The sequence below is a fragment of the Myotis yumanensis genome, unplaced genomic scaffold (assembly GCF_028538775.1).
Source record: "Myotis yumanensis isolate MYYU_CA2020_CCGP unplaced genomic scaffold, mMyoYum1.0.hap1 SCAF_1, whole genome shotgun sequence".
Classification (NCBI taxonomy): domain Eukaryota; kingdom Metazoa; phylum Chordata; class Mammalia; order Chiroptera; family Vespertilionidae; genus Myotis; species Myotis yumanensis.
Window position 1 is genome coordinate 97,167,784 of NW_027223752.1, and position 27,530 is coordinate 97,195,313.

The 27,530-nt window shown below is 38.7% G+C and overlaps 1 protein-coding gene and 1 pseudogene across 1 annotated transcript in view; both read left to right on the forward strand.

Moving 5' to 3' along the window:
* LOC139019147 (tetratricopeptide repeat protein 6-like) overlaps positions 1 to 26,864 on the forward strand; it is a 43,063-nt gene extending 16,199 nt beyond the window's left edge. Inside the window, exons 7-13 of the mRNA XM_070428298.1 lie at positions 425 to 544; positions 6,110 to 6,183; positions 12,016 to 12,226; positions 17,260 to 17,412; positions 18,243 to 18,413; positions 25,990 to 26,215; positions 26,653 to 26,864. Coding sequence (XP_070284399.1) covers positions 425 to 544; positions 6,110 to 6,183; positions 12,016 to 12,226; positions 17,260 to 17,412; positions 18,243 to 18,413; positions 25,990 to 26,215; positions 26,653 to 26,783 — 1,086 coding nt within the window. The 3' untranslated portion in view covers positions 26,784 to 26,864. The remainder of the gene's footprint in view (positions 1 to 424; positions 545 to 6,109; positions 6,184 to 12,015; positions 12,227 to 17,259; positions 17,413 to 18,242; positions 18,414 to 25,989; positions 26,216 to 26,652) is intronic.
* Positions 8,820 to 9,265, forward strand: LOC139004344 (ribosomal protein eL22-like pseudogene; annotated as a pseudogene).
* Positions 26,865 to 27,530: the final 666 nt, after the last annotated feature.

Genomic DNA, 27,530 nt, shown 5'->3' on the forward strand with positions numbered 1-27,530 from the left:
GCTTTGCCTCCATAAAGCTTAGGTTGCCGTGAGAAAAACAATCAAATACTAAAAAGAACTTACATTCCCAAAGATAACAAGTGCTCTGCTTTAATGTGGGCGGTCCTGTGGGGAACTGCAGCATGGGGGAGGCGTGTGGTATGCCTCTTCCATCTACACACAATGGAAATGCTTAGGATGCTTCACAAGAACACGTGAAGTGAGCCACAGTCGGCCCCACATATTAAAATGCAGCAGCAGTCAAGTATTTAGTTAAGGGGGCCCTTTACATTCAACAAATGATTATTTAGGGCCATGAATTGTAAGTCAAATTAAATACTAACTATGGGTTCCTACTTTGGGCATTAACACATTTTTTCCTTGGCCAATGTAGCAAGGCTCTAAAGAGCTGAATCTAGGTTGTAAGTGATTCTTTCATTTTTAGGCATTAATGGACTATGGAATCGTGCTTCTTCTTGATGCTGGAAAAACTGTGGCATTCAATACGTTAGTTAATCGTGGACTCATCTATTTAGGACAAGGGCATCACTGTTTCGCATTAGAGGTAAACCTGAACCCATTTGATTTTTCATGCTCACTTCTGAAAATAGTGAACAAGTTTTTCTTACTACAAAATGGCAATATTAATGAGCAATAACTAAACTTTAGCAATAATCATATTGAAATACTTTGACTGACTAATAGAATTTTTGTAAAATACGTGTATTTTTACTTTGTTTTGATTACAGGCAAATAGCCAATATGTTGTTTTTGTGTGTGTGTGTGTGTGTGTTTTTGTTTTGTTTTGTTTTATTGCTTAAAGCATTACAAAGGGTATTACATATGTGTCCTTTCCAATATGTTTTTTAAAAAGTTTCTAATTTGATGAAAGTTCAAGGCTATCACTTCCTATCTTGACTATATACAAAATTCAATTATTTAGCAAATAAAATGATTTATGTATTATTTACTCTGCTGTTTGATGCTCTCATTTATAATTTTCCTCTTTCTCCATTGAAAATATATCAAACTAAATCCATTTGTTTTGTAGAGAGTAGAAAATACCTGCTCAAAATAGGCTGCTGAGAATAATGGGAACAGGCACTCGGGATTGTAGTAGAAGATAGCATCTCCATTATGTCACAAAGAAACGTGGTTTCTTTGGTTAAAAAATGCATTTCTTTGTAGAACAATTAAACAAAACTTACCATTCTCATTTTTATCTTATTTGTATTGTTTTTTTAAATTAACTTTGGAGTTAAGATTAAGAGACACAAGACAAATAAAAGTTTGCAGTTAAATATGGTAGTTTTGCTTCTTCTTTGTTTCTGAGGAACCACAACAGAACATTATGTAATGGAATGTTTCCTGATTCTTTTCATCTCCAAAAGTGACTTGTATTATTTTTCTACCTTTGGAGTCAGATTTTGAGGTTCTGCCCCGCAGAACTACTTATTATTTTTGCGGATGGATCATGAGAATTCTCGCTTCATATTACACAGTGTTTTACAAAGTATCATACTTTAAAAAGATATTGGCTTGTAAAAACATGTAATAAATAACTTCAAAATGCAATGGGTATTTAATTTTAAAACGTGCCTTTAACACTTATGTAAAACTTTTCTGTACTCGTTCAATAGAAACTTACCTGGCCACTGGGTAAAACTAGCAATAAAGCTACTGGTCCGCAATGTGTTAAGAAGTGTCTGAGAAACCAGATTATAGGCAATTTACACTATGATGAAATGTAATTCCAAGAGTTGAACTCTTTTAGGTTTAGGTAATACCATTTGGAATTTCCTCAGAGAGGGAGCTAAGGAATTTCTTTGTTTGAAGTAGGCAAGAAAGCTATGGAACTCTAGGGAACAGTGTTGGGAGTAGAGAAGTGAGGAAAATGAGGGTTGGGAGCCACAGACCTCAGCTGTTGGATAATTAAGTGCAGGGCCTGTGTTATCTATAAGGCACACATTTATTTGGTATTTAACATCAACATACCAGGTTCTCAACAGTGCTGCACAATTTATAATTGTAACTTATAGATGAGGAAACTGATATTCAAAAGAGGTTAAATAGTCCTTTATCCAGGAAGTGCTAGGGCATGATTTGATCTCAGGTCTCCCCTGATTCCAAATCCTATGTATTGAAGATGTGGAGATAAATAAGGCAGATTTCCTGTCCTTGAGGAGCTCATGGTCTATCCAAAATCATTCTTGACCCCTCTCTTTCCTCATACTCTATATCCAACAGTTCAGTAGACTCTGCCATCAAAGCATATTTTGAATTCAGTCATTTCTCATTTTTTGTCACTGTTATCTTCCTAATTCCACCCTCAAGCATCTTTCCACGGGACTACATCAGGAGCTTCTCAACTGACCTCTCTGCCGCTGCTCTTGTCCCTGTCTCTACATGCTGTTCTTCAAACAGCAGCAGACAGACCTCTTAAGAACATACTGGTAAAGCAGACCATGTTATTCCTTCTGCTCAGAACCCTCCAGTGGCTTCCCATCACACTTAGAATAAAATTTGCACTGTTGACTGTGGCCTACGAAGACCCGTCATGATCTATCACTCATTGATCTGACTTCATCGTCAAACATTGTTCTTTTCTGCACTCAGACTCCTCCACTTTGGCATTTTGCTCTTCCTTGGAAATGCCAGGCTCCCTTCCTGCCCCAGGGTCCTCACACAAGCTCTTCTCTGTACATGGAACGCTCTCCCTACTAATCTGTGTGTGACTCATGCCCGTCTTTTATTTCAGGTTTCTGCTCAAATGTGACCTCCTCAGTCAAACAAACAAAACAAAAATGTAGATTAATTAAAATAGAATATTAGAAAATTAAAGTAAACCTGGACAGGGAAAACAAACAGGAAACAGAGGAAAACAGAAGAAAACAAATAATAAGATGGTAGACCTAAATCCAACCATATTAGGAGTGACATTTAGTAGGATGGTAAAAAATAGACCAATTTAGGTAATAAAAATATCAGATCAGAACTTTTTTTTTAAAGTCTCTGGCTACAAAAGTCACACTTTAAATATATTGATATAGATAGGAAAAGTAAAAGGCTGGAAAAAATATGCCCTGCAAACACAAATTAAAAGCAAAAAAATAAAAGTCTCCTTTATGTAAATAAAAAATTATTTGAAAAATTAAATTAGAAAAATGAGAAAGAACCAATGAATAAATATAAGACTGAATAATAGAAGGGCTAGATGAAGAAATAGGAGACAGCAGTCTTAACACTTACCCAGGGACATTTTTTTAGTGAGAATGATTGATTAACAGAGAGGTCAAGTGGGATGAGTGCTGACAACGTACTAGGTAACTGATCCTTGTATGGCCTTCCTAGGAACCCTTGGTCAGGAAGTAGAGTGCAACATTTGGACTGGCATTGTTTAGGAAGTTAATGGTTAAGTGGGTTGGATTGAGAACATGTGTTTATCTCTTTGTCCTCTTGAAAACCTACTAGGAAGACAGTAAAGGAATAAAAAAGATATAATTCCACAAGGTTGAAGATAGTAGAAAAGAGATGTTCAGGCCCCTAAAACTACCATTCTGTATTCTAATGCCTCTAACTTGAATATGAATGGGCAGCCAAGGATCCTACACTTAAGAGGTAAAATAGAGACTATTTTTTTAGGGATGGTGGGAGAAAAGGAGATGTGCGGAGTGCTGGGGTAAGATAGCTAAATTCTACCCTGTGTGGGAAGTTAAACATGACAATTCTCATGTTATTTTGAAATTTGAAGGTAAATAGCAGCAAGATGTAAAAACAATTGTGTTTGGGGAGTGGGCTTCAGGCGCAAGGAGAGGTGGAGCAGGTGATTGCTGCAAGCACCGTCAGTTTTCTAGTTGGATTAGACACCATACACTTGGTACATGGGCTACTTTGATAAGAATAAAAGCAATAAATAAAAAATGTCTTTCGATGCAATTTACAAATGATGAAATAAAATTGGCCTTCATTAAATGACACAAATACTAGGAAGCTGATGGAATTGGGGGGTGTGGAGACCATGAGTGTTAGCTATGCTTTCAAGGAGATTGGTGGTGACAGAAACTAGAAAGACTGGGCCATGTGTAGTTTGTAGCAGGGGAGGTTGAGTGGAAGGCATGTTAGGTCAGGGCATGAAACAAGAATTAAAAATACAGAAGGCAGGAATATGATAGAGCAAGTTTCCAGAGGAGAGCAAAAGGAACAAGGTCAAGAGTCTGTCTTCTGACACAAAGACAGTGTGGGTGAAGGTCCTTACAAATAAGGAATTTGCTTTGTGTATGAGTGGCTATGTGTGGTTTGTTATTTATGATCTTCATATTAGAAAAAAATTAATACTGAAGGAAAAAATCATAAAAATTAGTTAGCTTTATTCTAAGTAATGAGAATAGTCATCACATGTTTATTGCTGATAATTATACATATAGAGTCAGGTTGACTTTTGTAAGTTTTATCTGATTATAAAACCGAACTTGGTATTCTCAGTCTTTTAAGTTCTTGATCACTCCTCACAACTTCCAAAATAAATAAATAGGAAAGTTTGTAATAAATCTCAATTTCACTAAGTTTGCCTCCACTTTAAAACAGTCCTCTTAGTCTGGCCAGGTTGGCTCAGTTGGTTGAGCATTTTCCTGTGCACCGAAAGGTTGCTGGTTCCATTTCTGGTCAGGGCACATGCCTGGGTTATGGGTTTGATCCCTGGTTGGGGCATGTTCCGAAAGGAACTTCTCTCTCTCTCTCTTTCTCTCTCTCTTCCTCTCTCTAAGCATGCCCTCAGGTGAGGATAAAATCAGTAAATAAAACAGTATTCGGGGGATTTATCTGGTAGCATATTTGATTATATTACATTTGATTAGACAATAGATTTCTTATTTTCTTCCAATAATAGTTCCTTTTCATATCAAAATATACTTCAGGAATCTAAATGTGATTCCATATCTACAGATTGGTCTCTGACTGAAACCTTCCTCCTCCATTAGGATTCCAGTGACCCTGCTTGACCCTACTACTCCCTCTGCCTTCCCAATATTTGCAGAAAAGTTAGCCAGCTTCCTCCCTCTGCTACAGCCAGGGAAGGTTTGTGGAAGGGGGAGGAGGGGGAGGGAAAATGAGGAGGGAGAGGGACAGGGAGGCTGTCTGTTACGGTTAGCTCCTCTCCGTCCTCCAGGGTGGACACCAGAACTCAGACACCGGCCCTCTGAGGCTGGAGAGTGGGTGCCAGCCTCCAGGACGGGGCTGGAGGGGGTCCCTTGGACAGTCCGGAGGAGGTGACAGCACTCTCCTGTTCTAGCCTGGCCACCTGAGGTTACAACCAAAACTGCCAGTGAAGGTGCCTGGGGAAGCAGTCCTTTGGGAAAAGCAGAATCATTGCAGTTTCCATGATATTTTATATGTAGATATTCATCTAAATATTGTATTAGTTTCAATTTAGTGCTGTTCTTATTTTGCCTCAGTCCTCGAATATTTTTGTAGGTCTTTGAAAAGCTGATGCACTTTGGACACTGTCCCTGGAGCCTAATGGAGGACAGTGTTCAGGGCCGCAGAGGCAGGCTCTCCCGCAGACTTTTAATTCTCTTAAAACAACCTTTCCCAGGGCCATTCCAGCTAACTTCCGAACTCAAAATCTTGGGGTTTTTCATTGCTCCTTCTCAGGAGGCTTCTAGAATTCTCCCAGAAGTGTGAATTCCAAAGGTAGGAGCAGCCTTAGCTAATCCACAAAAAAGGCCCAAGGCATGTCCTTTTCTGGGTCTGGGTGTGTGTTTGCCCTGTAAAGTCCAAGTTTCTCTATAGGAGAATCTCCATTTCTATCTAGATGAGCAAGTCTCTGGTGGTGTAAACTGAGGGGAAAAAATACAATAAAAAGAAAGTAAATGAGGTGTCATTACACACATCAGGGCAAAACCACCGGGAAAGTGCAGACCAGCAGCACAATATTCTGAGGGAGTTTTCAGTTATGGGTTTCCTCTGCTCCATTCGTCCTCACTAGTTGTGATACTAAAAGGGAAAAAAAGTTTGAAGATGTCTTTGTTAATGCTGTGATAAGTATATTCATGGTAGAACACAGCTAGAATAAAGTTTAAGGAAGCGCAAAGGATAATGTTGCAAAACTAACAAAAATATAAAACTGTTTCAGGATTTTAAACAAGCTGCATTGCTGAGCAAGACTGATGTGAACCTTTGTCAAGCTACCGCCTTGTGCTACCACAGGTATGCAATTTAGGTTGCAGTGAAAGCAAGTGGGGCCATCTAATGATTATAATAGAAGAATAGAAAGAGGAAAATGTGGAAGTGACAGAGACAAAAATGGGGAGAGGCAAAGAATCCCTGCATAGAGGTGGCAAGCACACGTAGGTGTGTCATCAGCACCCTCCTACCTTCTAATAAGGTGTTTTAACCAAGTCTGCAAGCAAATACGTGCATCCTGGCATTGGATACCCACTGATTCAAGCCCATTTACTGGCAAAAAAGACCTGGGTGATACACAGAATAAAATCACGCACAGCTTGAAATGTCTAAGAATAAAATTAAGTGATTATTTTTGTTCCTAAAATGAAACTAAACTTTTAAAAGCCTGTTTCCTACAAGAGAGGGTGATCTCAAAAAATTAAATATTTTCAAAAAATTTTGCATTTAGAAAACATATTTCTAAATCTATAACTAATTAAAATAATACCCGTGAACATCTACAAAATACAATAAAATCTACAAAAATATATTACTTAAAACATTATTACCTGCTTCTGAGATTACTGTAAGAGTAACTCAAGTTATAGTAGGGGAGAAGAGAACAGTTACATACGCTAAAATACAGAAGATCACTTTATAATTTGTTCTGAGATAGCATTACATAGATTTTTACTAATTATAAGTTTTATATTTCTACATATACATTTAACATCTAAAATTAGTTTCTGGTCATTTTGTGTTTAAAAGTATAGAGATTCTGCATGTGGAGATTTTAATGTGAGATAAAATATATTTGGTTAAGTAGTAGTTTACAATATTATTTTTTAAGACAGAAATAACAGCAATTACTTGGAGGGGAAATTAGGAGAGTTCATAAACAATACAGACTAGGCTGTATAAAAATCCAATTTTGAATTATTTAGGAATAAATATTTCCTTTTTTCCTTTTTAGAACACAGCACAGCTACATTTCCCTATGAAAGTTAGATTTTTTATTTTATGAACATAATAATGTAATGACTGAAACTTGTGAAGATGTCTTTGGGTTTAAAGGCCTAAATTGGGACCTTTATTTTATATAAACAGCAAAACATAGTCACACTATTTTCTATTGTAATCTAGCAACCTTTGTACAATCCATCTCTTTAAGTAATTGTCATTCTTGAAAAGAGATGGAATAATGATGACTGATGTGTTGTTTTGGTGGGTGAGTACAGACCAAAAATGTCATTGCATTCTCTTAAATTAAAAACAGACTCCAAAACTTCTCCCAAACTCATTCCTGTGTTTAGCAACTGAGTCAATAAATTTCTCTGTGTCTGTTCCCAATCTCTTTCATGAATTGTAATCACTGGATATACTACACGTCGGAGCCTTCTTAAGCTGATACTGCTTTGCAATTCCAAATAACCAACTTATATCAGTTGATTAGAATCTCTATTGTCCCTTAATAAAAGTAGAATTTAAATAACTGGTAAAGCCCTAATAACTGACAGCCCCAATTTCATGTGTTTTGAGTTTTAACAGTTTTACTGAATTTAACAATAAGAAATATTTAGTGATTCATTATATCTATTTCAGGAAAAATATTTTGCTTTTCAAGGTAGTCTATCTATAACATACTTATATCACAGCAGCACAGTTTCTCAGTATTGGAGATTCATTACTGGTATCTTATAGTGGGGAAAGTAAAAATTTTCCCAATTGGAAAACAATTTTAAAAAGGAATAAAATTTGAAATTTAGGGCTTTGATCTTTGAACTCAGGGAGTGGCAGACTTTTGAAGTATGCCTTTGTATAAGTCTGGTTCTCACTCCTGTGGTTGCTAGGAGACAACATTCCTTAGGCTGAATATCTACTTGTTGCCCAATTTGGTCACAAAGAGTGTTGTGCCACAGTTAATTTTTAGATCCCTTTATGAAAGCCATCGTCATATGAAAAAAAAGTCACAGAAGGAGAGCATGATTACTCAGAGTTACATATCCTAGCCACTTTTTTTTTTTTTTTTACCTCAGAACATTGATTTTACTATTATGTTTGCATAAAATATTTTTGAAACTTTGACTCTGCAAGCCACATTCTTTAGTGTGGGGAGGTATTTATGATTTATTTGTACAACTCAGTAGGGCACATCTGGGCACGTATGTGATTAATTTAGAAAATGTGGTGGCATCCGTCTGTGGCCCAGACTGCAAGCTCAGCTCACAGTCCCGACTGAAGGATGGGCGCTGATGAGAGGACGCACCTGTCAGTGATCACATTATTTATACAAACACATCTTATTTTAGAAAAACCAATTTAATATATTTTTGTATTTGTGGTAACTGATACCTAAGACTTTTATGTATTGATGAACATGTATCCTGACATGATACATTTTTCATTGCTAACTGCCATGTGACCATTTAACAAGAGGTTCAATCTACAGGACACTGTGATATACTCATCTTCAGAAACATCAAATTGCTGTTTCTATTGTGGCACCTGCATCATTTTTTCCGTGTTGATGCGGGGAGCTGGGTGTCTCTGGCTTTGACACTGTCACTTCCCCTGGACTTGATTTTTAGTGGTCACCTGCTTTGAAGTGTTGATAGGTGATTTTCAAGGTCCTTTTCCATGTTAAAGTTTAATAATTATTTACTCTCTGATCCCACGGACTGCCGGCAAGATGGCGCCGAAAGTCAAGAAGCCTAAGAGGACAACCTGGAAGTTTGGTTTGGACCTTACCCATCCAGTAGAAGATGGCATTTTTGATTCTGCAAATTTCGGTACCTTCCCTAGTGAATATCTAGGGTTTTCTCCCCTAGTTTTGCATTTTTTTTCTGTTTTAAAATAGGAACAGTTTCTACGGGAGAAGGTTAAAGTCAATGGGAAAACTGGAAATCTTGGGAATGTTGTTCACATTGAACGCTTCAAGAATAAAATCACAGTTGTTTCTGAGAAACAATTCTCTAAAAGATATTTGAAATACCTTACCAAGAAGTACCTCAAGAAGAATAGTCTTTGTGATTGGCTTCATGTGCTTGCATCTGACAAGGAAACATATGAACTTCGTTACTTCCAGATTAGTCAAGATGAAGATAGGTCTGAATCTGAGGACTAGGTGAAGGCACCTTATATAGGCCTTTGCTTATTTTTTTTTTTTAATATATTTTATTGATTTTTGACAGAGAGGAAGGGAGAGAGATAGAGAGCTAGAAACATCGATGAGAGAGAAACATCGATCAGCTGCCTCCTGCACACTCCCCACTGGGGATGTGCCCGCAACCCAGGTACATGCCCTTGACCGGAATCGAACCCGGGACCTTTCAGTCCGCAGGCCGACGCTCTATCCACTGAGCCAAACCGGTTTCGGCAGGCCTTTGCTTATTAATAAAACATATGAAGTGTACCAAGAGAAACACCTAGAAATGGATTTTTATTGGTGAATAAAAAATGTAACACTGTTAAAAAAATAAAAGTAAAAAAAAAATAATTATTTACTTAGTAGAAACAGACTAGATGCTCATTACATGCTAGTGCTGATAACTAGATAGGTATAGAAAAATGGCTTTCTCCAGGCTAATTGAGATTAAATGTAATTATTAGATATGCATATGAGATGGAAAAGTGACTCCTTTATGAAACATATTTGATTCCCTTATCAGCCCTCACCCGCACCACAAGAGAATAAATAGGGAAGAAAAACTGAGTTATTATTTAGTTAAATATTTTTACAAATTAATAAATAAAATGCCCTCTTTTCTCTTGGTGTCCAAAAAGAAAGGGCCTATCTTTATAGATCTGAAGTAAGAACTCCCATGTATAACATTTTGGTTCCTTTTGTTGTATAAGGAAATATTAAATACATATAAATTCTATCTAATAAAAGAGAAACATGGTAATTAGCCGTACCTCCGCTACCCTTCCCATTGGCTAATCAGGGCGATATGCAAATTAACTGCCAGCCAAGATGGGGCCCGACAGCCAGGCAGCTTGAAGCGAACATGAGGCTTGCTTGCTCCAGTGACGGAAGAAGCCAACGTTCCCCGCCTGCCGCTGCCGGCCTCTTAGCTTGCAGTTTGAAACATTGTTACAAATATAGAAGCTAAACAAAACCCCAGAAACCTGCTTTCAGCCAGCCGGGATCTCAGAGCTGGAGTTAAAACAGTGTTTCCATTATAGAACCCAAACAAACCAGATACCTGCTTTCAGCAGCTGAGGCCTCAGAGCTGGAGCCAAGCCTGAGAGCTAAAGCTGGCCCAGAATAAAAAGAAAAAGAAAAAAAGGAGCGGTTGGGAGTTTCAGTCACCCACCAGCCTGAAAACAGCCCTCAGCCCCTCACCCAGACTGGCCAAGCACCCCAGTGGGGACCCCCACACTGAAGGGGGTGTGACAAGCTGCAAACAGCCATCAGCCCCTCACCCAGGCTAGCCAGGCACCCAAGCGGGACCCCCACCCTGATCCAGGACACCCTTCAGGACAAACCAGCTGGCCCCCACCCGTGCACCAGGCCTCTATCCTATATAGTAAAAGGGTAATATGCCTCCGAGCACCGGGATCAGAGGAGCCGCAAGACCTCCCGACACCAGGATCAGCATGACAGGGGGCAGCGCCCAAACCCCCTGATCGCCCTGCGGCTCTGTGTGTGACAGGGGGTGGGGCCACAACCTCCCTATCCGCCCTGCTCTGTTCATGACAGGGGAAGGTGCCCCAACCCCCTGATCAGCCCTGCTCTGTGCCTGATAGGGGGGAGCTCCCCAACCCCCTGATCAACCTGCGGCTCTGTGTGTGACAGCGTGCGGCTCCCCAACCCCCTGATCGGCCCTGCTCTCTGTGTGACAGGGTGCAGCGCCCCAACCCTCACCCCCCCATGGGACTTGCTCTGTGTGTGACGGGGTAGAGCCATAACCTCCCCATCGGCCCTGCCCTTAGTGTAACAGGGTGCAGTGCCCCAACCCCCTGATCCGCCCTGCTCTGTGTGTGATAGGGGGCGGTGCCCCAACTCTCCTATCGGCCCTACTCTGTGAGTGACGGGGGGAGCTCCTCAACCCCCTGATCGGCCCTGCTCTGTGCATGACACGGGGGAGCTTCCCAACCCCCTGATGGGCCCTGCTTTGTGCGTGACAGGGGGTGGCGCTGCAACCTCCCCATCGACCCTGCCTTGAGTGTGACAGGGGGCAGTGCCCCAACCCACCAATCGGCCCTACCCTGAGCGTGACTGAGGGTGGCATCGCAACCTCCCGATCCGCCCTGTTCTGTGCATGACAGGGGGTGGCGCCCCAAATCCCCAATCAGCCCTGCTCTGAGCCCGACCAGGGGCTGCACCTAGGGATTGGGCCTGCCCTCTGCCCCCCGGGAGCAGACCTAAGCCAGCAGGTCGTTATCTCCCAAGGGGTCCCAGACTGCGAGAGGGCACAGGCCGGGCTGAGGGACCCCCCTCCTCCCCGAGTGCACAAATTTTTGTGCACTGGGCCTCTAGTTTATTATAATCTGCTTTAAATAGTGTATTCCATTTATATACCTTCCCCCCTCCCCCCCACCATCCCCATATTGGCCACAGATAGCTATTAAAAACAGGTTCAGGAATGCCATGCAGCCCTTTATAATTCTGAAAAAAGAACTCTATTATCCCAGCATATTCTGCTATCAAAATGGCTCTTACCTCCCTTTTTCCCTTTTACCACAATCTTCAAAGACCCCTTCAGCCTTTTGTAGGTCATATGGACTCATGTTCTTACTTTCTATGATGGATAGATAATAAAAGTGAAAATTTTTTTGTAAGGGTTAATGTAAATCTTTATGAAAACTTTATATACAGGAAAGTACTTAGGTAACTCAACAGAAAGCATCAATAATTTTATTTATTTTCAGAAACAAAGAGTTTGCAGAAGCTGTCACTTTCTTCACATTGGCTCTTAGTATTAATCCCTATTTTTTGGATGCTTACATTGGACGGGGAAATTCTTACATGGAATATGGTCATGATGAAGGCATCAAACAAGCACAGAAGGACTTTCTGAAAGCGCTGCATTACAATCCAATATGCACAAAAGCCAGAATTTCATTAGGTTATAATTTGCAGGTAATATTACATAAGACACTTTGGGCCATGGAAGTGTTATCAGTGGGGAGAGGTCCTCATTTCTGCTGGTTGCTGGTAGGAGTGGGTTTCTTGCAATATCCTGAGAAAAAGGATTTACTCAGACTTGCATGGAGAACAAGTAATTTCTTATTTGCATGGAACTAAATCCCTGAGTTTCCAAGGTCCCCTCTCCCTCAGTCCTGCCATAAAAGCGTAGCTTTGATTTCAGCAGAGTTGAAATCAGAGCCAGTGTCCAGATGTCCAGGGTTTCCATCTATGTCTGCACACTCTAGCCCAGCATCAGGCTAACTTGATTTGTGCTCCCTGCTGCAGTCCACTAGTCCATTGCCTGTGGGGTCCACATGACCATGGGCCATACGGGCAAATGCAAGAGGGTCAAGAGTGAGCCAAGAGCAACAAGAGAGCAAACTCCTTTGTTTAGGGTATTATGTGTTCCCAAATTTCCATGTGCTTGCAGTGGCTTTGCCTATTCTGGCCAATAATCTCTGTTTCCAGGTTTGACTGACAGGCAAGTACCTTCCCTATATCACCCCAACTTCATTGGGCTTGCATCTATCTCCCTTTGTTGGACCTCTTCCCCTAGTGATCTGTGGGGAATGGGCCAGTGGTTCCCTGGGGAGTGTGAAATTGCAGCTTCCTGGTGAAGCTGTACAGTGACATGCAGGTCTGGCCTCTTTTTTTGTGTGTGCTTTTCCTATCCTATATAATAAAAGGGTAATATTCAAATTGACCCTAACAGCAGAACGACTGGGAATGACTGGTCAGTATGACACACACTGACCGCGAGGGGGCAGACGCTCAATGCAGGAGCTGCCCCCTGGTGGTCAGTGCGCTCCCACAGGGGGAGCTCTGCTCAGCCACAAGCCAGGCTGATGGCTGTCAGCACAGCGGTGGTGGCGGGAGCCTCTCCCGCCTCCTCAGCAGCGCTAAGGATGTCTGACTGCAGCTTAGGCCTGCTCCCCACTAGCAAGTGGATATCCCCTGAGGGCTCCCAGGCTGCCAGAGAGATGTCTGACTGCCAGCTTAGGCCCAGTCCCCTGGGGAGCAGGCCTAAGCCAGCAGGTGGACATCTCCCGAGGGGTCCCAGACTGCGAGAGGGCACAGGCTGGGCTGAGGGACCCCCCCCCCCCCCAAGTACACAAATTTTTGTGCATCGGGCCTCTAGTTATTTTTATTTTTTAAAAATATATATTTTATTGATTTTTTACAGAGAGGAAGGGAGAGGGATAGAGAGTTAGAAACATCGATGAGAGAGAAACATTGATCAGCTGCCTCCTGCACACTCCATACTGGATATGTGTCCACAACCAAGTTACATGCCCTTCACTGGAATCGAACCTGGGACCCTTGAGTCCACAGGCCAACACTCTATCCACTGAGCCAAACTAGTTGGGGCGGGCCTCTAGTTATTAATACAAAGGTATCAAAGGCACCTTTTGGACAAGAGTGAGAATATATTTGACTCTTTACTGGTGATGGGGATACCTGCTCTTTCTTTGGTTAGGAACATTTTACCTTTCTCTTACTATTAGTGTCCACAGCAGCAGTGGGAAGCAGTTTCTCAGCAACCCTGCCTGGGGAACCCATCTGGGGGCTTGGTATACTAGTGAAATGAGGATCTTTTGAATCTGGTTTCTTTAACACCTTCATCCCTTTCTACCTCACCCCACATTTATAGACAACTTTTAAAATTTGCCTGATGAGCTTCACATATAAGAACCTGGCCATCACTTGTTTCACTAGCTCATATCTGGACTTTCATAACTTCTCCCCTATTGAATTAGTGGAAATCTAAAGGGAATAAACAATGTATGAAAGTTTTGAAGTGGACTCCAGCCATGCAATGGGTCAGACAACCACTGTGTAGGGACTTCTGAATTTAGGGCATCTTCCAAATGGCAGTGGATTAGAACATACTGGGGAGGCAAGACACCCAGCATTTGTCCTTCCAGAAAGATGGAAGAGTGCTACTCTGTGCGAGGCCAAGCAGCTCTCTGAGTGCTTCTTGGGACACTCTGTCCTGACCCATGCACTCAAAAAGTTCTTTGCACTAATAAAATATGTTCATTGTGATAAATGCTCACCTGTCCAAATTCAAATAATGGCCGCAGAGACAGAAGTATGGCAAAAGTGAGACTTTTCAAATTTTATTTTATTGTTTAAAGTATTACAGATAGTAGTACATATGTCTCCTTTTTTTCCCCATTGACCTTCCCCCAGCTTCCCCTACCCCCCCTCCCCCCGCACATGCCCTCACCACCCCTCCCCCCAGTGTCTTGTGTCCATTGGTTATGCTTATATGCATGCGTACAAGTGCTTACGTTGATCTCTTACCTCTCCCCACCCCCCAACACTCCCCAGCCTTCCCGCTGTAATTTGACAGTCTGTTCGATGCTTTGCCTCTGTATCTATCTTTTTGTTCATCAGGTTATAATGTTCTTTATAAAGAACATTATAACCTGATGAAAACGAGACTTTTAATACGTCCATGAAAGCGGGTGTTCATCGCTATTGTATTGGTACACTTGGGGCAGCCAACACAGTCTATTTATTTAGTCTCCCCTCCAGTTCCTCATTGGCTGAGTACTATGGGGTCACCTGTTTCCTCATACATCGCCTAGGTCTTGCTATCTTCCATTGGACCATTTAAAAAAATTGGATTGAGGCCCTCTCTAGCCGCCTCTATCTCCCCCTGTCTAGCAGAGGCGGGCACCTGCAGGGGCGGGGCGTGGGGGGGGGGGGGAGATGTGTGTGGGAAAGAGGTTTTCCACCATGATGTTGGCCCACATACACAGTTCTTTGTTCCTATATCCTCTTTCCTCCTCCCTGCATTCTGTTTGCCCTGGGGAAATTCAGCAAATTCCATCAAAAGCTGACCATGCTGGAGATGGATCACAGAGGTCCATTTCCTATAGTGACCTCCTTGAAATAAAGTGCTAAAAGTGCTGTATTCTCCATGAAAAGGAACTAAATAATCTTAAATTCTCTTTTTATCCCTTTTAATTTCAAAAATTTAAACACTTGGCAAAAAAGTATATTCAAATATTATAAATTGCAGAAATTTCTTTTAAAATACAATTAAAGTTGTTGTTTTTTTCATTTAAAAACAAGTGAGTTTGGCTGGTTTAAGATTGCTAATATTGAAAGTGGTTGTTGGGATTGGTGGTTATGGTGAGATATTCCCAAATTCTTCTTAATAAGGGAAATAAGCTTGCCTTCTAAGAATTAAACATAAAATTAGCCATTATTGGATCACAGTAGAAACTTGCAAAGTCAATTTAAAGAGATATACATGATGATTACCAAAGCATCTAAAGCTGACTGTAACCCAGTGGAATGAGTTATCATCATTTATTGCATTTAATAAGCATTTACTGAGCACATAGCATTTACTGAGCACTGATCTAGGCCTAGGAATAGAGTAATGAACAAACTATACTTGGTTCTTCTTGGAGTTTACTATCTAGTGGAGAGAAGAGCATCAAGTAGTCGTATGATTCGTTATTTAGTTATATGCAACAAAGGAAAAGGTTGGGTTTTTGGAACATTTATAACAAGGAAACCAAGTGTTTAGGAGTAAAGGAGGGCTTTTGAAGAAATTAACATTTAAATTGAAGTGTGAAATACTAGTAATTAATCAGGCATAGGAGTTGGGGGTAGGACACAGTGTTAGGATAGCGAAGAGTTGGAGGGCCCAGGGAACGGAATGTTAGGGATTGTGGGGAGTGACCTGAGGTGAGACTAGAGAATTGAATAATAACTGGAGGTGAAGGCCTTGCCAGTAAGTTAAAAATGTGAGTATCACTAACGAGAGCAGTGACATTCGATTCATGTTTTATGAAAATGTCACTGGATGCATATCAACATGGAAAAGGACTAAAAAAAACCCATTAGTCTGAGGAAGGATTGAATCAGGAAAGGAAGGACTGAAGGAGAGTTCAAATTCTCCTCAGGGGACAGTGATCATTTGTTCAGTAAATACAGTTTTCCTTACTGTGTGCTTAGCACTAGAGTTATGGAAGTGAGCAAAACAGATGTTGTCAAGAGCTGATGACAGATTTAATCCTACAGTGAGGCTGTTTGCAGCTTAATATTCTAATAACTTAATCTCAGTTTGCCTGATTCCTTGTTATGAAATGAATTTGTGATGGTTGTGGTGAATTTCACATAATTTGCCAAGAGGGAGAAGATTTGCTGGTTAAAGAACAGTGTCTCTTTAGTTATATCTGACTACGTATATGCCTTATTAGTTTTATGCAAGAGTCACTGGGCTCATCTTGGTTAATGTGAGTCAGCTTCTGAGATTCTGGCCAGTTGGGTTTTTGAGCTCATGGGAATACTTGTAAAGGACAGGCCCTGGACCATGTTGAATTCATCAACTCACTGCCTTCCCGCAAGGAGGTATTTAGTTGCCAGTTGGTCTTCTCTAGGAAATATTCTGACACAATTCTATATACAACGTCCCTCTCCTGACCTTTTTTCTTGTTTTCCAGTTGTCACTAAGGTTAGTATAAATAGATGCTTCGTAGATTTGCATGCATTTTCCATGGAATATGTGTAGTGATCCTAAAATTCCAGGTGCTTGTACAATTTGTCCAAATAGGTTTTACACCAGTAGTTTATGCATTTATTTATTCAACACATATTTATTTTATTATGTATATTATGCATAACCAGAGATCCAATGCCAAGCAAATAAATACAATTTCTGCCTGTGTATGCAGAGCTCAATTTTGTGGTGATTGTCCAAAGCATATGTGTTTCACATGGTGGCTGTGATTTTATGTTGTCCAAGATTGGTATGAAATGACTCTATTAGATTTATTTTAATTAATTAAAAATTTGGTGTAAATACTCAGAGGTAATTATAGCCTACTTCTTGTTTAAAATATCTTACATTTAGCACTGTATAAATATATGCTTTCTAAAGGTTTTATTTGATTAAGTTAGAATCAAATATCTGTCATGTTATGGATAATTTCCTACTTCATGTAAATGGAAAATTATTTTAGGCCCAAGAAAAATTCCAGAAAGCTTGGAACCACTTTACCATTGCCATAGAAGTTGATCCAAAGAGCTACCTAGCCTATGAAGGAAGAGCTGTGGTCTGTCTTCAGATGGGTAATAACTTTGCTGCAATACAGGATATTAACATGGCCATTAAGGTAAAAATCCACTTAGATTGTGTTATAATTAGCATAAATTAATACCATCAATGAATAGGGTTAAGTAAAAATATTTTGTTACGTTTTAAAGTGATTTGTAGAGAAAATAATATATATATTTTGTTCCAAGAGATTCCTAAAGAATTATCGTGGCTTGCAAGTTCTATAACCTGAATACATTTAAAATTCAAAAACAAAATTCCTGGTAAATGTTGATTCTCTCAGTAAATGCAATTTATAGTTTTATGGCGTCAATATTATTTTGTAATAAAAAAATGAATGCAAAAAAAATAATGTTCTGGGTTTGAAGGAACTACAGGAAGAATAATGTAATTCCCCAGATTCTTCTGCAGTGAAAAGGCAAATAAATACCTCAGGTTTTGTATACAATGAAAGAAAATCTTCCTCTTTATTTTCTAGATTTTTGGATTCTGTTTCTGTTGCTTCGGGTAGATGTTGTAATCTTTGAGGTGAGAAAAAGGGAAGACCTGAAAGATAATTGCTGCTGCAAATAAACATGTTAACTATTTAATTTCTTTTCCAGCTTTAACAGAGCTAAGCAGATAAGCTTTCCCCCATGTTCTTTGGAAAGGAACTGAGTAAACCACTAAGATTATTTATTTTATTATAACCAAAATCAACAAAGTGTTGACATTGAACCAACTTCACACTGAGACCTCTCACAAAATATTTGCTCTAATAGGGCTTCACCTGAACTGTAAAGTTACTAGCTTCCCACAAGTAGATTTCATAGCATTCATTTTTGCAGATATGAAATCGGAGATAAATACTATTCCCAGATGCTAAATACTCATACTATTAAACTGCAGATCAATACTACAGCAGAATTCTTAACAAATCGTGGTGTGATTCATGAGTTTATGGGCCAGCAACAAAATGCAATGAGAGACTATCAAGCAGCAATTTCTTTAAACCCTGCATACGCACTGGCTTACTTTAATGCAGGAAATATCTACTTTCACCACAGGCAGTTTTCCCAGGTAATGTGAGTTTTCCTTAACATTTTCTTTTTACATTAAATGCTTTCTTTGTTATATATAGTTTTAAAATTCAGTCCTTATATCCTAGGCTAATCATTCATTAGTTCTTTTTTAAACAAATGTCCTTCGTAAGAATGTTTATAATTAATTAAATGTTTAACCTCTCTGGATTTATTCTCCTCATTATCACCATCCATTCAACATTTGTCCAGCAAACATTATTTTGGACTTACCAAAGTGTCTTGCTATCCATTCTTTATCTTTTTGAGCCAGAAGCTAATCATTTATTGTCACCCTTTCATTTTTATTGTAATAAATTATTATGGTTATGCCTTTTCTCCAAGTACTGCTTTTAGCAGTATCCTACATATTTTGGTCTTTGAAGTTTTGATTTTTGTTTTCCCAAAATTTTGCACTTGTAATTTTATTTCCCCTTTGACTCAATAATAAATTAATAAGGCATTTGAAATGTCCAGATAGACAGACTTTTATATTTTCTAGTTTGGGTTCTTATTGAGTTTTTTAATGTGGTCTAATATATGGCAAATATTGAAAAACATTAAAGGGTTCTTTTCAAAGAAGTATAAGATACACCTTATTAATTATATTTTTAATTAGTCAATATCCATTCTTCTCTTTTTTTCATTTGGTTGACCTTGGACTGAGAAAGGTTTATTGGTTTGGTTCTATATAGTTTTTTATATTTCTTATAATTTCTGCTTTATGAAAATTGCTGCTGCATTATTTCTTGTATAGATATTAATACATATTATATATGCACTATATATTGTAACCTTCAGCATTATAAATGTCCTTCTTTGTTTTTTAAAGCTCTTTAGAATAAATCAGATCTGACCTCTGATTCCATTTGGTTTGCTTTTGCCTGGTATTTCTTTGTCCTTCCTTTTATTTTCAACATTTAGAATTTTTTGTTTTAGATGTGTCTCTTTTGTGTAGCATAGAGTTGGATTTTGCTTGGGGGCGGGCTGAACAGGGTTAATGGGGGGAAAAGGGTACTTATGTAATACTTTAACAATAAGGAATTATTTTAAAAAAGAAAAAAAAGCCAATTTGAAAGTAATTATCTTTTAATAGGTGGGTTAAGCCCATTTTCATTTTGGCATAATCAGTATGTTTGTTTTTGTTCTGTTATTTCTGCTTTCATGTATTTTAGAAGAATTTTGTTTTGTGGTCTGTTTAATTTTTTTCAGTTTTTCTGATATTGAGAAAATTTACAGTTTTGCCCTAGTGACTGCCTTTATAATAGTAGTTTTTAGAAATAGTACCCTTATTTCTTTGTATTTTTAGTTTCTCTACTATGAACAACAATAAATTACTCTCCCTCTCATCTATTATTCAATTTTACTTAAAGTATTCTCTTTTGAATTTTTTCTATTTGTATTCTTAAATATGCTTGAGTTTATTGTATCAGCTTACTATCCACTGTCACTCTTATCCCATTTTCTTGTGAGTTTCATAATTCCTATACTGCCAAAGGATTTAATATTTGCATATTATTTTGTTACTCTTATTTCAAATTTTCATCTTAGTTCTCCAGTTAAGTATGTTCAATTCACATTACCAGATTTTTTGCCAGTTTCCATCCCAACCGATTATTTCTTGGTTGTCTGAAATTGGTCCCTTAATAGAGTCCTGAGAAAGGGCTCATGCGAACAATATTCCTTGGATTTTTTCATGTTCATCACTGTTTGCCTCTAGCCTTTATATCTTAAGGAGACATGTCTCAGTTTAAAGCCCTTGGCCTCCTTTTTTTCCCTTGAGTATCTTGTGTTGTTTCACTGTTTTCTGTTATTGTAGGTTGATGTCAAGAAGCTAAATACAATTCAATTTTTGTTATTTGTGACTTTTTTTTTTGGTTAGGATAACCAAATGTTTTTAATGAAAAGTTTCAACAATGCATGCCGTAGAGTTGACCATTGGTGTCAAAGTTAATAAGCACACAATATGTGGTTTCAATATGTAGATTTCAGAAAAGTTTTGTTGAATTCAGTGAAAAAATTTTTTTTCTGTTTCGTGGTTTTGATTTTCTTCATTGGGCAACTCTATCTATCTCCTGTCCTTTAGCTTCTATATATCAATTGTTTTTCTCATTTCTTAAACCTCTTAATTTCTTTTTCATTTTTGTTGCCTTCTTCACTGTGCTTTTTGAGATATTTATTGTCCCCTTGTAGACCTTAGAATTCAAGTTCTCTTTAGATTTTTGGTTTGTTTGTTTGTTTGTTTTTGTAGTTCCATCATATTTCCATGTCAGACCTTATTGGCCATAACTTTTCTGAGATCCTTTGTTTCTGAATTACTTTTTTCTTAAGTGGAATTGCTTTTATAATGAATTTTTTCTAGTTCATTTTGAAATGCTACGTTATCATCTTTAATCTAGACTGTAGCAGTACTTTTTTTCTGGTGAGTTTTTACTTTCAAAAAATTAAATTACTTTCATCCTTGTTTTTGCCATGAAGGCAGGTGAATTACTTTTCTGTTACTCATATTTGAATGTAATAAATTATTTTCCTTTTCTAGTAGCAGAGGTTCTTGTGGGAAATAGGAGGATGGGCCATAGTAACTTTCCAAGTTGAGCCCCCTCTGATGCTATAGTAAAGGACTTTACAATGTGTCCTTTCTAGCCTATCTCGGTTTGGAAGGCTATCACAAGGTCTGTGTTTCTCGGAGCTTTTCACAGCCCTTGCCTTCTAAAATAATGCACTCATTTTAAAAAGTTGTTTTTATTGCCTGCATTTTTTGAGACCTGTCACCTTTATATTTTCCTTCACCACTCAAAACTGTCACCACACTTCTTTTTAAAAAAAATATATTTTTATTGCTTTCAGAGAGGAAGGGAGAGGGAGTGAGAAAGAAACATCAATGATGAGAGTCATTGATTGGCTGCCTTCTGCACGCCCCCTACTGGTGATTGAGCCTGCAACCCAGGCATGTGCCCTTGACCAGAATTGAACCTGGGACCCTTCAGTCCACAGGCCGATGCTCTTTCCACTAAGCCAAACCGGCTAGTGCTCACCACACTTCTTGATAAAACAAACTTTGAGGCTTTCATGTGTGAAGAGGCTATGGTTCTTATCTATATGTCGCTGAAAAAATTCAGCAAATATTTCCTGTTTCCACTTAGCTTCTTTCAATCTCCACATATTTATGATGTACCTGCCACGTGATAGGCATTTATAAATGCCCTGAGGATACAGAACTAAACAAGGTATAAAAGGATTCTTTTATGATGTAGCTTACATCTTATTGGAGGAAGAAATATAAAATAAATAAGAAAATATTTGAAGTGATATATGCCTAATACAGTCTCACATAAACAATATTACACCAATATTAGCATATCTGTGAGACTATATACGATTACCTGATAACTAGTATAGATGGAGAGAAAGGGTTTAAGGAGCAAGTCCTGGGTAGCATCAATGTTTAGAAATGAAGCGGAAAGGAGAGGCCAGAAAGTAGACTGAGGCGGGAGCATGCAGCCAGGATGAGCAGGAGAGCATATCACTCTCAAGGATAAGTGTTTTGAGAAGGGAAAAGTGTCCTGTGTCAATGCTGCTGAGGTGTCAAGGACAAGGAGGATGGAAGAGACCATTGAGGACTTGGGCAAGAACACTGTGGGAACAGCAGTGCAGCAGAGGCTGGAGTGGGAAGGGTTGGGGAGAAAATGTGAGGTGAAGAATTAGGGACCGTTCCGCTGGTTCCAGACATTCTTCTGTGAAGAGTGGTGAAATGGGAGTAGTAGCTAGAGTGGGTTAAGAAGTGTTGTTGTTGTTGTTGTTGTTGTTGTTGCTGTTGTTTTTCAGATGAGGGCTAATTGATTCATGCTTCTATAATAATGAGAAGGGTCTAGGACTGTGGTCGGCAAACTGCGGCTCGCGAGCCACATGCGGCTCTTTGGCCCCTTGAGTGTGGCTCTTCCTAAGCCTTAGGAGTACCCTAATTAAGTTAATAACAATGTACCTACCTATATAGTTTAAGTCTAAAAAATTTGGCTCTCAAAAGAAATTTCAATAGTTGTACTGTTGATATTTGGCTCTGTTGACTAATGAGTTTGCCGACCACTGATGTAGACTCTAGGATAAAGGTAGAAGTTATTGATGCAGGAGAGAGTGGCAGGGACAATTAGGATCAAAATCTTTGAGAATTTGATGGGCTTAGAGTTTGGAAGTTGCAGGGGTAGCCTTTGCTTGGAGCAGGATGCATGAGGCATTATGTCATAAGGGAAGGCAGAGAGGGCACAGCTGAATATAGTTTGGTAAATATTGATAGTAGGCATTCCTACTGGTTATATTTCCTCCATTAAATACAAGCATCAGTTGGCAGTTAGGGGTGGACAGTTAAAAAGAGAAAAGGAATGGCTAGGAGTTTGGTAGAGAAAATGTGAAATGCTTGTGTTAGAGAGTGTAGGGTGAACACACTAGGGAAAGATTAAGTTCTCTTTTTGTCTTTCAGTGCACAATTCTTCTTTTTCTCTTTAAAATTTCTTCAATTACAGATGACAATGTTTTTATTAGCTTTAGGTGTATAGCATAATGGTTAGACATTTATATAATTTAAGAAGCAATCCCTCATCTGGCAGCATCCATAGTTATCAGACAACATTAAGCTGTCATTTGAGGCTTATGGTCATGAATTTAAAATGAGATCTTAACTCTGCTGATTTGTATACAATTCTTTCTATACAGATTCAATGCTACTTTGTGTCACTCCACACTTGTTTCTGTATGTTGATCTCTTATCTCCTCACTCCAATTAGATTGTAAACTTGTAGGGCCAGGAATCAAAACCCTTCCTTTTCTCCCTGGATTTCCTTACTCAGAAAGCTTGTCTGTACCCGTGGTTTAGACTGCATGTCAGCCTCCAACTTTCTTCTGAGCTCCTAACCCATATTTATCACCAGTTGCTAAATCTGGATATTTTACATGTGCATTAGGGTCAAAACAGAATTCTATATCCTCTACCCTCCGTCCAGTGGTTCTTCATATAAATCTTCCCTCAATTTAAAGTCACCCTAGTAAAAACACCAGCGTCAACCATGACTTTCTCTTCCTCTTCTTAATCTAATCCGGTCAGTTTTGCTTCTCCCTACCCGCCCCCCCCCCCCCCCCCCCCCCGCCCAGATTTATCCCTTTCATTCTGTGTCTTCTGACATCGCCTTGGTTTAGCTCTTATTCTTCCCAAGTTAGAGCATGACCCTGAACAGCTTGCTGATCCCTGTGATGAGCCTGGTTGACCTCAGTGGTGAAGCTAGGTGCTTGGACAGAGAATTATTGAAAGTCTAATTCTTTAAGGCATGAATGAGACTTGTAGCTGAGACCTCAGTGGACAGCTGGGAGGCTAATATTTCCCTAGGCTAACAAGCCAGAGTCAATTGATTTAAACTTCATCAAACTCAGACCACTCTCTGGCTGGGTCCTAACAATGTTTCTTTGCACCATGGAGTTAGTTAATGAGATGGAGGCCACTAAAATGCCCAGAGCAATTTCCTGTTACCTTAAATGTTTTAAGATCCACATGAGAAGGAGACCTTTACATTTTAAACATATTTGTCATTAATAACTCTGGGCATCATGTATGACACTTTTCAGTTAGATCTGAAGTGTAGTTTGATGAATATTTTTTAATATGGCTCTTTCTTAAAAACTGGGGGATACATTTGCTGGGCAAATATTTTATCTAAAATGTATGTTGCCCTCTGTCTTGATGTATTGGATGATTGGGCTTTATTAAAGACAAGCAGACTTTAATATAAACATTCAGCTATATTAGTATGCTCCAGGCCTTTTACCTTTGTTTCTGACTATACTGGAAAGATTTATGGTCAGGAGAAAGGGTCCTTCAACAGAGCAAATAATCTCTAGAGAGTTAAAACATGTCTGCATTTTGACCACCAGGGGGCAGCACAGAATGAAGGAAGGCCCTGGCCAGCAGCCAGCAGCTGGAGATGGAAGGCCCTGATTGGCCCTGATACCAGGCCAGGCCTAGGAATCCTACTCATGCATGAATTTCGTGCACCGGGCCTCTAGAATCAATAATAATTTAGTCCTTACTAGATTCTACATATCATTCTCCATACTTTACTATTAGCTCACTTAACCCTCATAGCAGCACTGGACATAGATTTCTATTTGTTACCTTCATTTTACAGATGAGAAAAGTTGAGGAAAAGAGAGCTTTAGTTACCCAAAAGCAGAGGTAAGAAGTAGAGCCAGGATTTGAACCTAGAAATCTGGCTCCATGGTCTGAGCTCCTGACCATGCTATCAGAATTTCCTTTCACCAATGATGGAAGTGAACAGAGGGGAAAAATCCCCGAGAAACAGAGAAAACTAGTCCTGTGAAGGACACTGATAGAAAATGATCAGAGAGGTAGGAGAAAAAACAGGGAGGGACCCTGATTCAAGGACAGAGAAAGTTTTAAGAAGGAAGGAGAGGTCAAGAGTGTTCATGCCACAGAAATGTCATGAAAGAAAATAACTAGAAAATGTCCACTGGGCTTGAGGACATCTTCCACCTTAACAAGAGCAAAACTCATGGGAGAGGGAGAGGTAGGTGGAAGCCAGATTGTGGCGTTGGGGAAAAATCAAGTGGTAAGGAACTGGAGAGAGCAAGCTCTATTGTGGAAAATGACTTTTCCTTTAGGAAAGTTTAAAGTAGGAGCCAAATTTTCATCCATCATGGAGTTAGAGAAGAGATTCTTACCTTCAGTGGTAGGGTGTCTAATCAGCATCTCAAGCCATTGGCAAAGGACCTGTTTTTTTCTTTTTTTAATTTCTAATTTGTTGTTGATCAAGACTCCAATACTGGTATATGGACCACACTTTGAAGGGTCCTTCCAGCTTGATGATGAGTTATGAATAACATAGAGTCTTTGATCTTCTTGACAAGCTGGTGTTTATCTTCTCTCATCCTTCCTTATAGCTTTTCATAGTATAACCAAGTTTTTAATCCCTTTTTAATATGGTTTAGAACCTTATTTTAAAAATTGATATCTTTAGCTCTTAGATACTCTGTTTTTATATGAAAAGTGTTAATTTTCTAATATATTTTATCTTCTTATTGGGACCTTATTTTCTAATTTATATTTTACCTTTCTCTTGTGCTGTGTAGGGATTTGGAATTTATGAGGTGGGGGTAAGGTAGTGAAACATTTCACTTTAATAGAGAAGAATATTTATTTTTTTTAAAACTATTAAATTTATTGGGGTGACAGTGGTTAAGATTACATAAGTTTCAATTGTACAGTTCTATAGTACATTATCTGTATACTGCATTGCATGGTCAAGTCTCCTATTCTTCATCACTGATGTTGTCTAGAATTGCCTACTTGGGGTGGTAACAAAAAGCAGACCATCTGTTGGCCAGTTTTATTACTGTTTTTTGCATTCTCTACAGACAATGCACCTTCTTATCATCTGTATCTGGGATGAAATGCTTCCAGTATCCCCTGGAAATGCCATTGGCCTTAATTTTATATTAAGAGTAAAATACTTCAAATTCCTGTATAGCTGCCAATTAAACTGTATTCAGATTATCATTATCTTCACATTTTATAGGCCAGTGACTACTTCTCAAAGGCTTTAAAGTTTGATCCAGAAAATGAATGTGCTGCCATGAATCGAGCTATTGCAAATACAATATTAAAGAAGTATGAAGAAGCAAAAGAAGATTTTGCAAATGTAGTTGAAAGCTGTCCCTTTTGGGCTGCGGTGTTTTTTAACAGAGCACAGTTCTATTGTTGTTTAAAGGAATATGAATTAGCTGAGGAAGACCTCAGTAAAGGTATGTTTTTTGTAATGTTTTGGGTAAGATTACAGTGGTTGATGTGTTTTTTAAATAATAAAAGAACAAACCTATCAGGTTTATTGGTCTAGAAAAACTTACATTAGAAATGAGTGTTTTTATATACCATGTCTTTAATGTAATCAGTATGAGTTTCTTTATGTAATAACTTGCAGCATTGGTCAGTTTAGATGCAGAAAATTATGAGGGAAACTACACACAAGCATTGGCAGCCTTTCAAAGGAAGACATTGTACTGTTTCCCCAATTTAATTTTCTAAGAAAGATTCAATGTTTTAAATTTAAATAGGTGCATATGAAGAAAATGTTTTCAAACAAGTAATACTAAAGTTGTTATATTATAAGATTTTTATTTTAAAAACTGAGACCTTTCGAGTGTTAGCATAAAACACATCTTGCATTTTTTTTCTTTGACAGCTCTGTCTTTGAACCCTAGTGATGCCCTGATATATAATCTGAGAGCAGAAGTTCGTGGTAAAATGGGTGCGATTGAGGAAGCTATGGCTGACTATAACCAAGCACTTGATCTTCAAGAATATGCCAAGTGATATGATTATAGAGATTGGTTTCTGTAGCAGTTTACACAGCTGTTAAACCAGAAATTGAAATGTATTTGTTGTTTAAAACAAAGTTGCACTATCTTCACTATTGTATTCATTATGTTTCGTCTTCTCTATAACCCTTTTATGCATTTTAACAACACATTTATGCTCTATATTAATTTTAAAACATTTAGATCATTTTATGCATATTTGGAAAAACTCAATAATTGAATTTCTTCATTGGATGCAGAATTTAAATGGGAATGTTTCTTAAAGATTATTAACACTTCAAATATTTTCTTTAAAGTAAAATAATTCCTTTTGAAATATTACTGCATGATTGTAGAAAAAGTGCAACTTTTTTTCTCAATATCTACTCACAATTAAATTCAATGGTATACAGATTAAAAAATCAATATAGAGCTGATGACTATAAAGAAATTGAAGTCATGTACATTTCCTCTCTCCTCCTTTAAGTAATGTCTATTCAGGCTGGTATTTCTCCTACCGCTCACATTCTTCCAACAGATAAACACATCCCCTTTTTGTAATGTTCCCTCCCTTCCATGACAGCACCTGTAAGATTCTGAGCACATGGTTCCTCGGGAGTGTTCCCTCTACTTTAATGTAAATGCACTTGCAATTGGTGCTTCATAGTAGGTGACAAGTAAAAATAAGTTAAAACAGCTAGAAATTCTTTATAGACTATCTGTTGAGTGAACCAACAGAGAACCCCTTTCTTCATCTTACTGA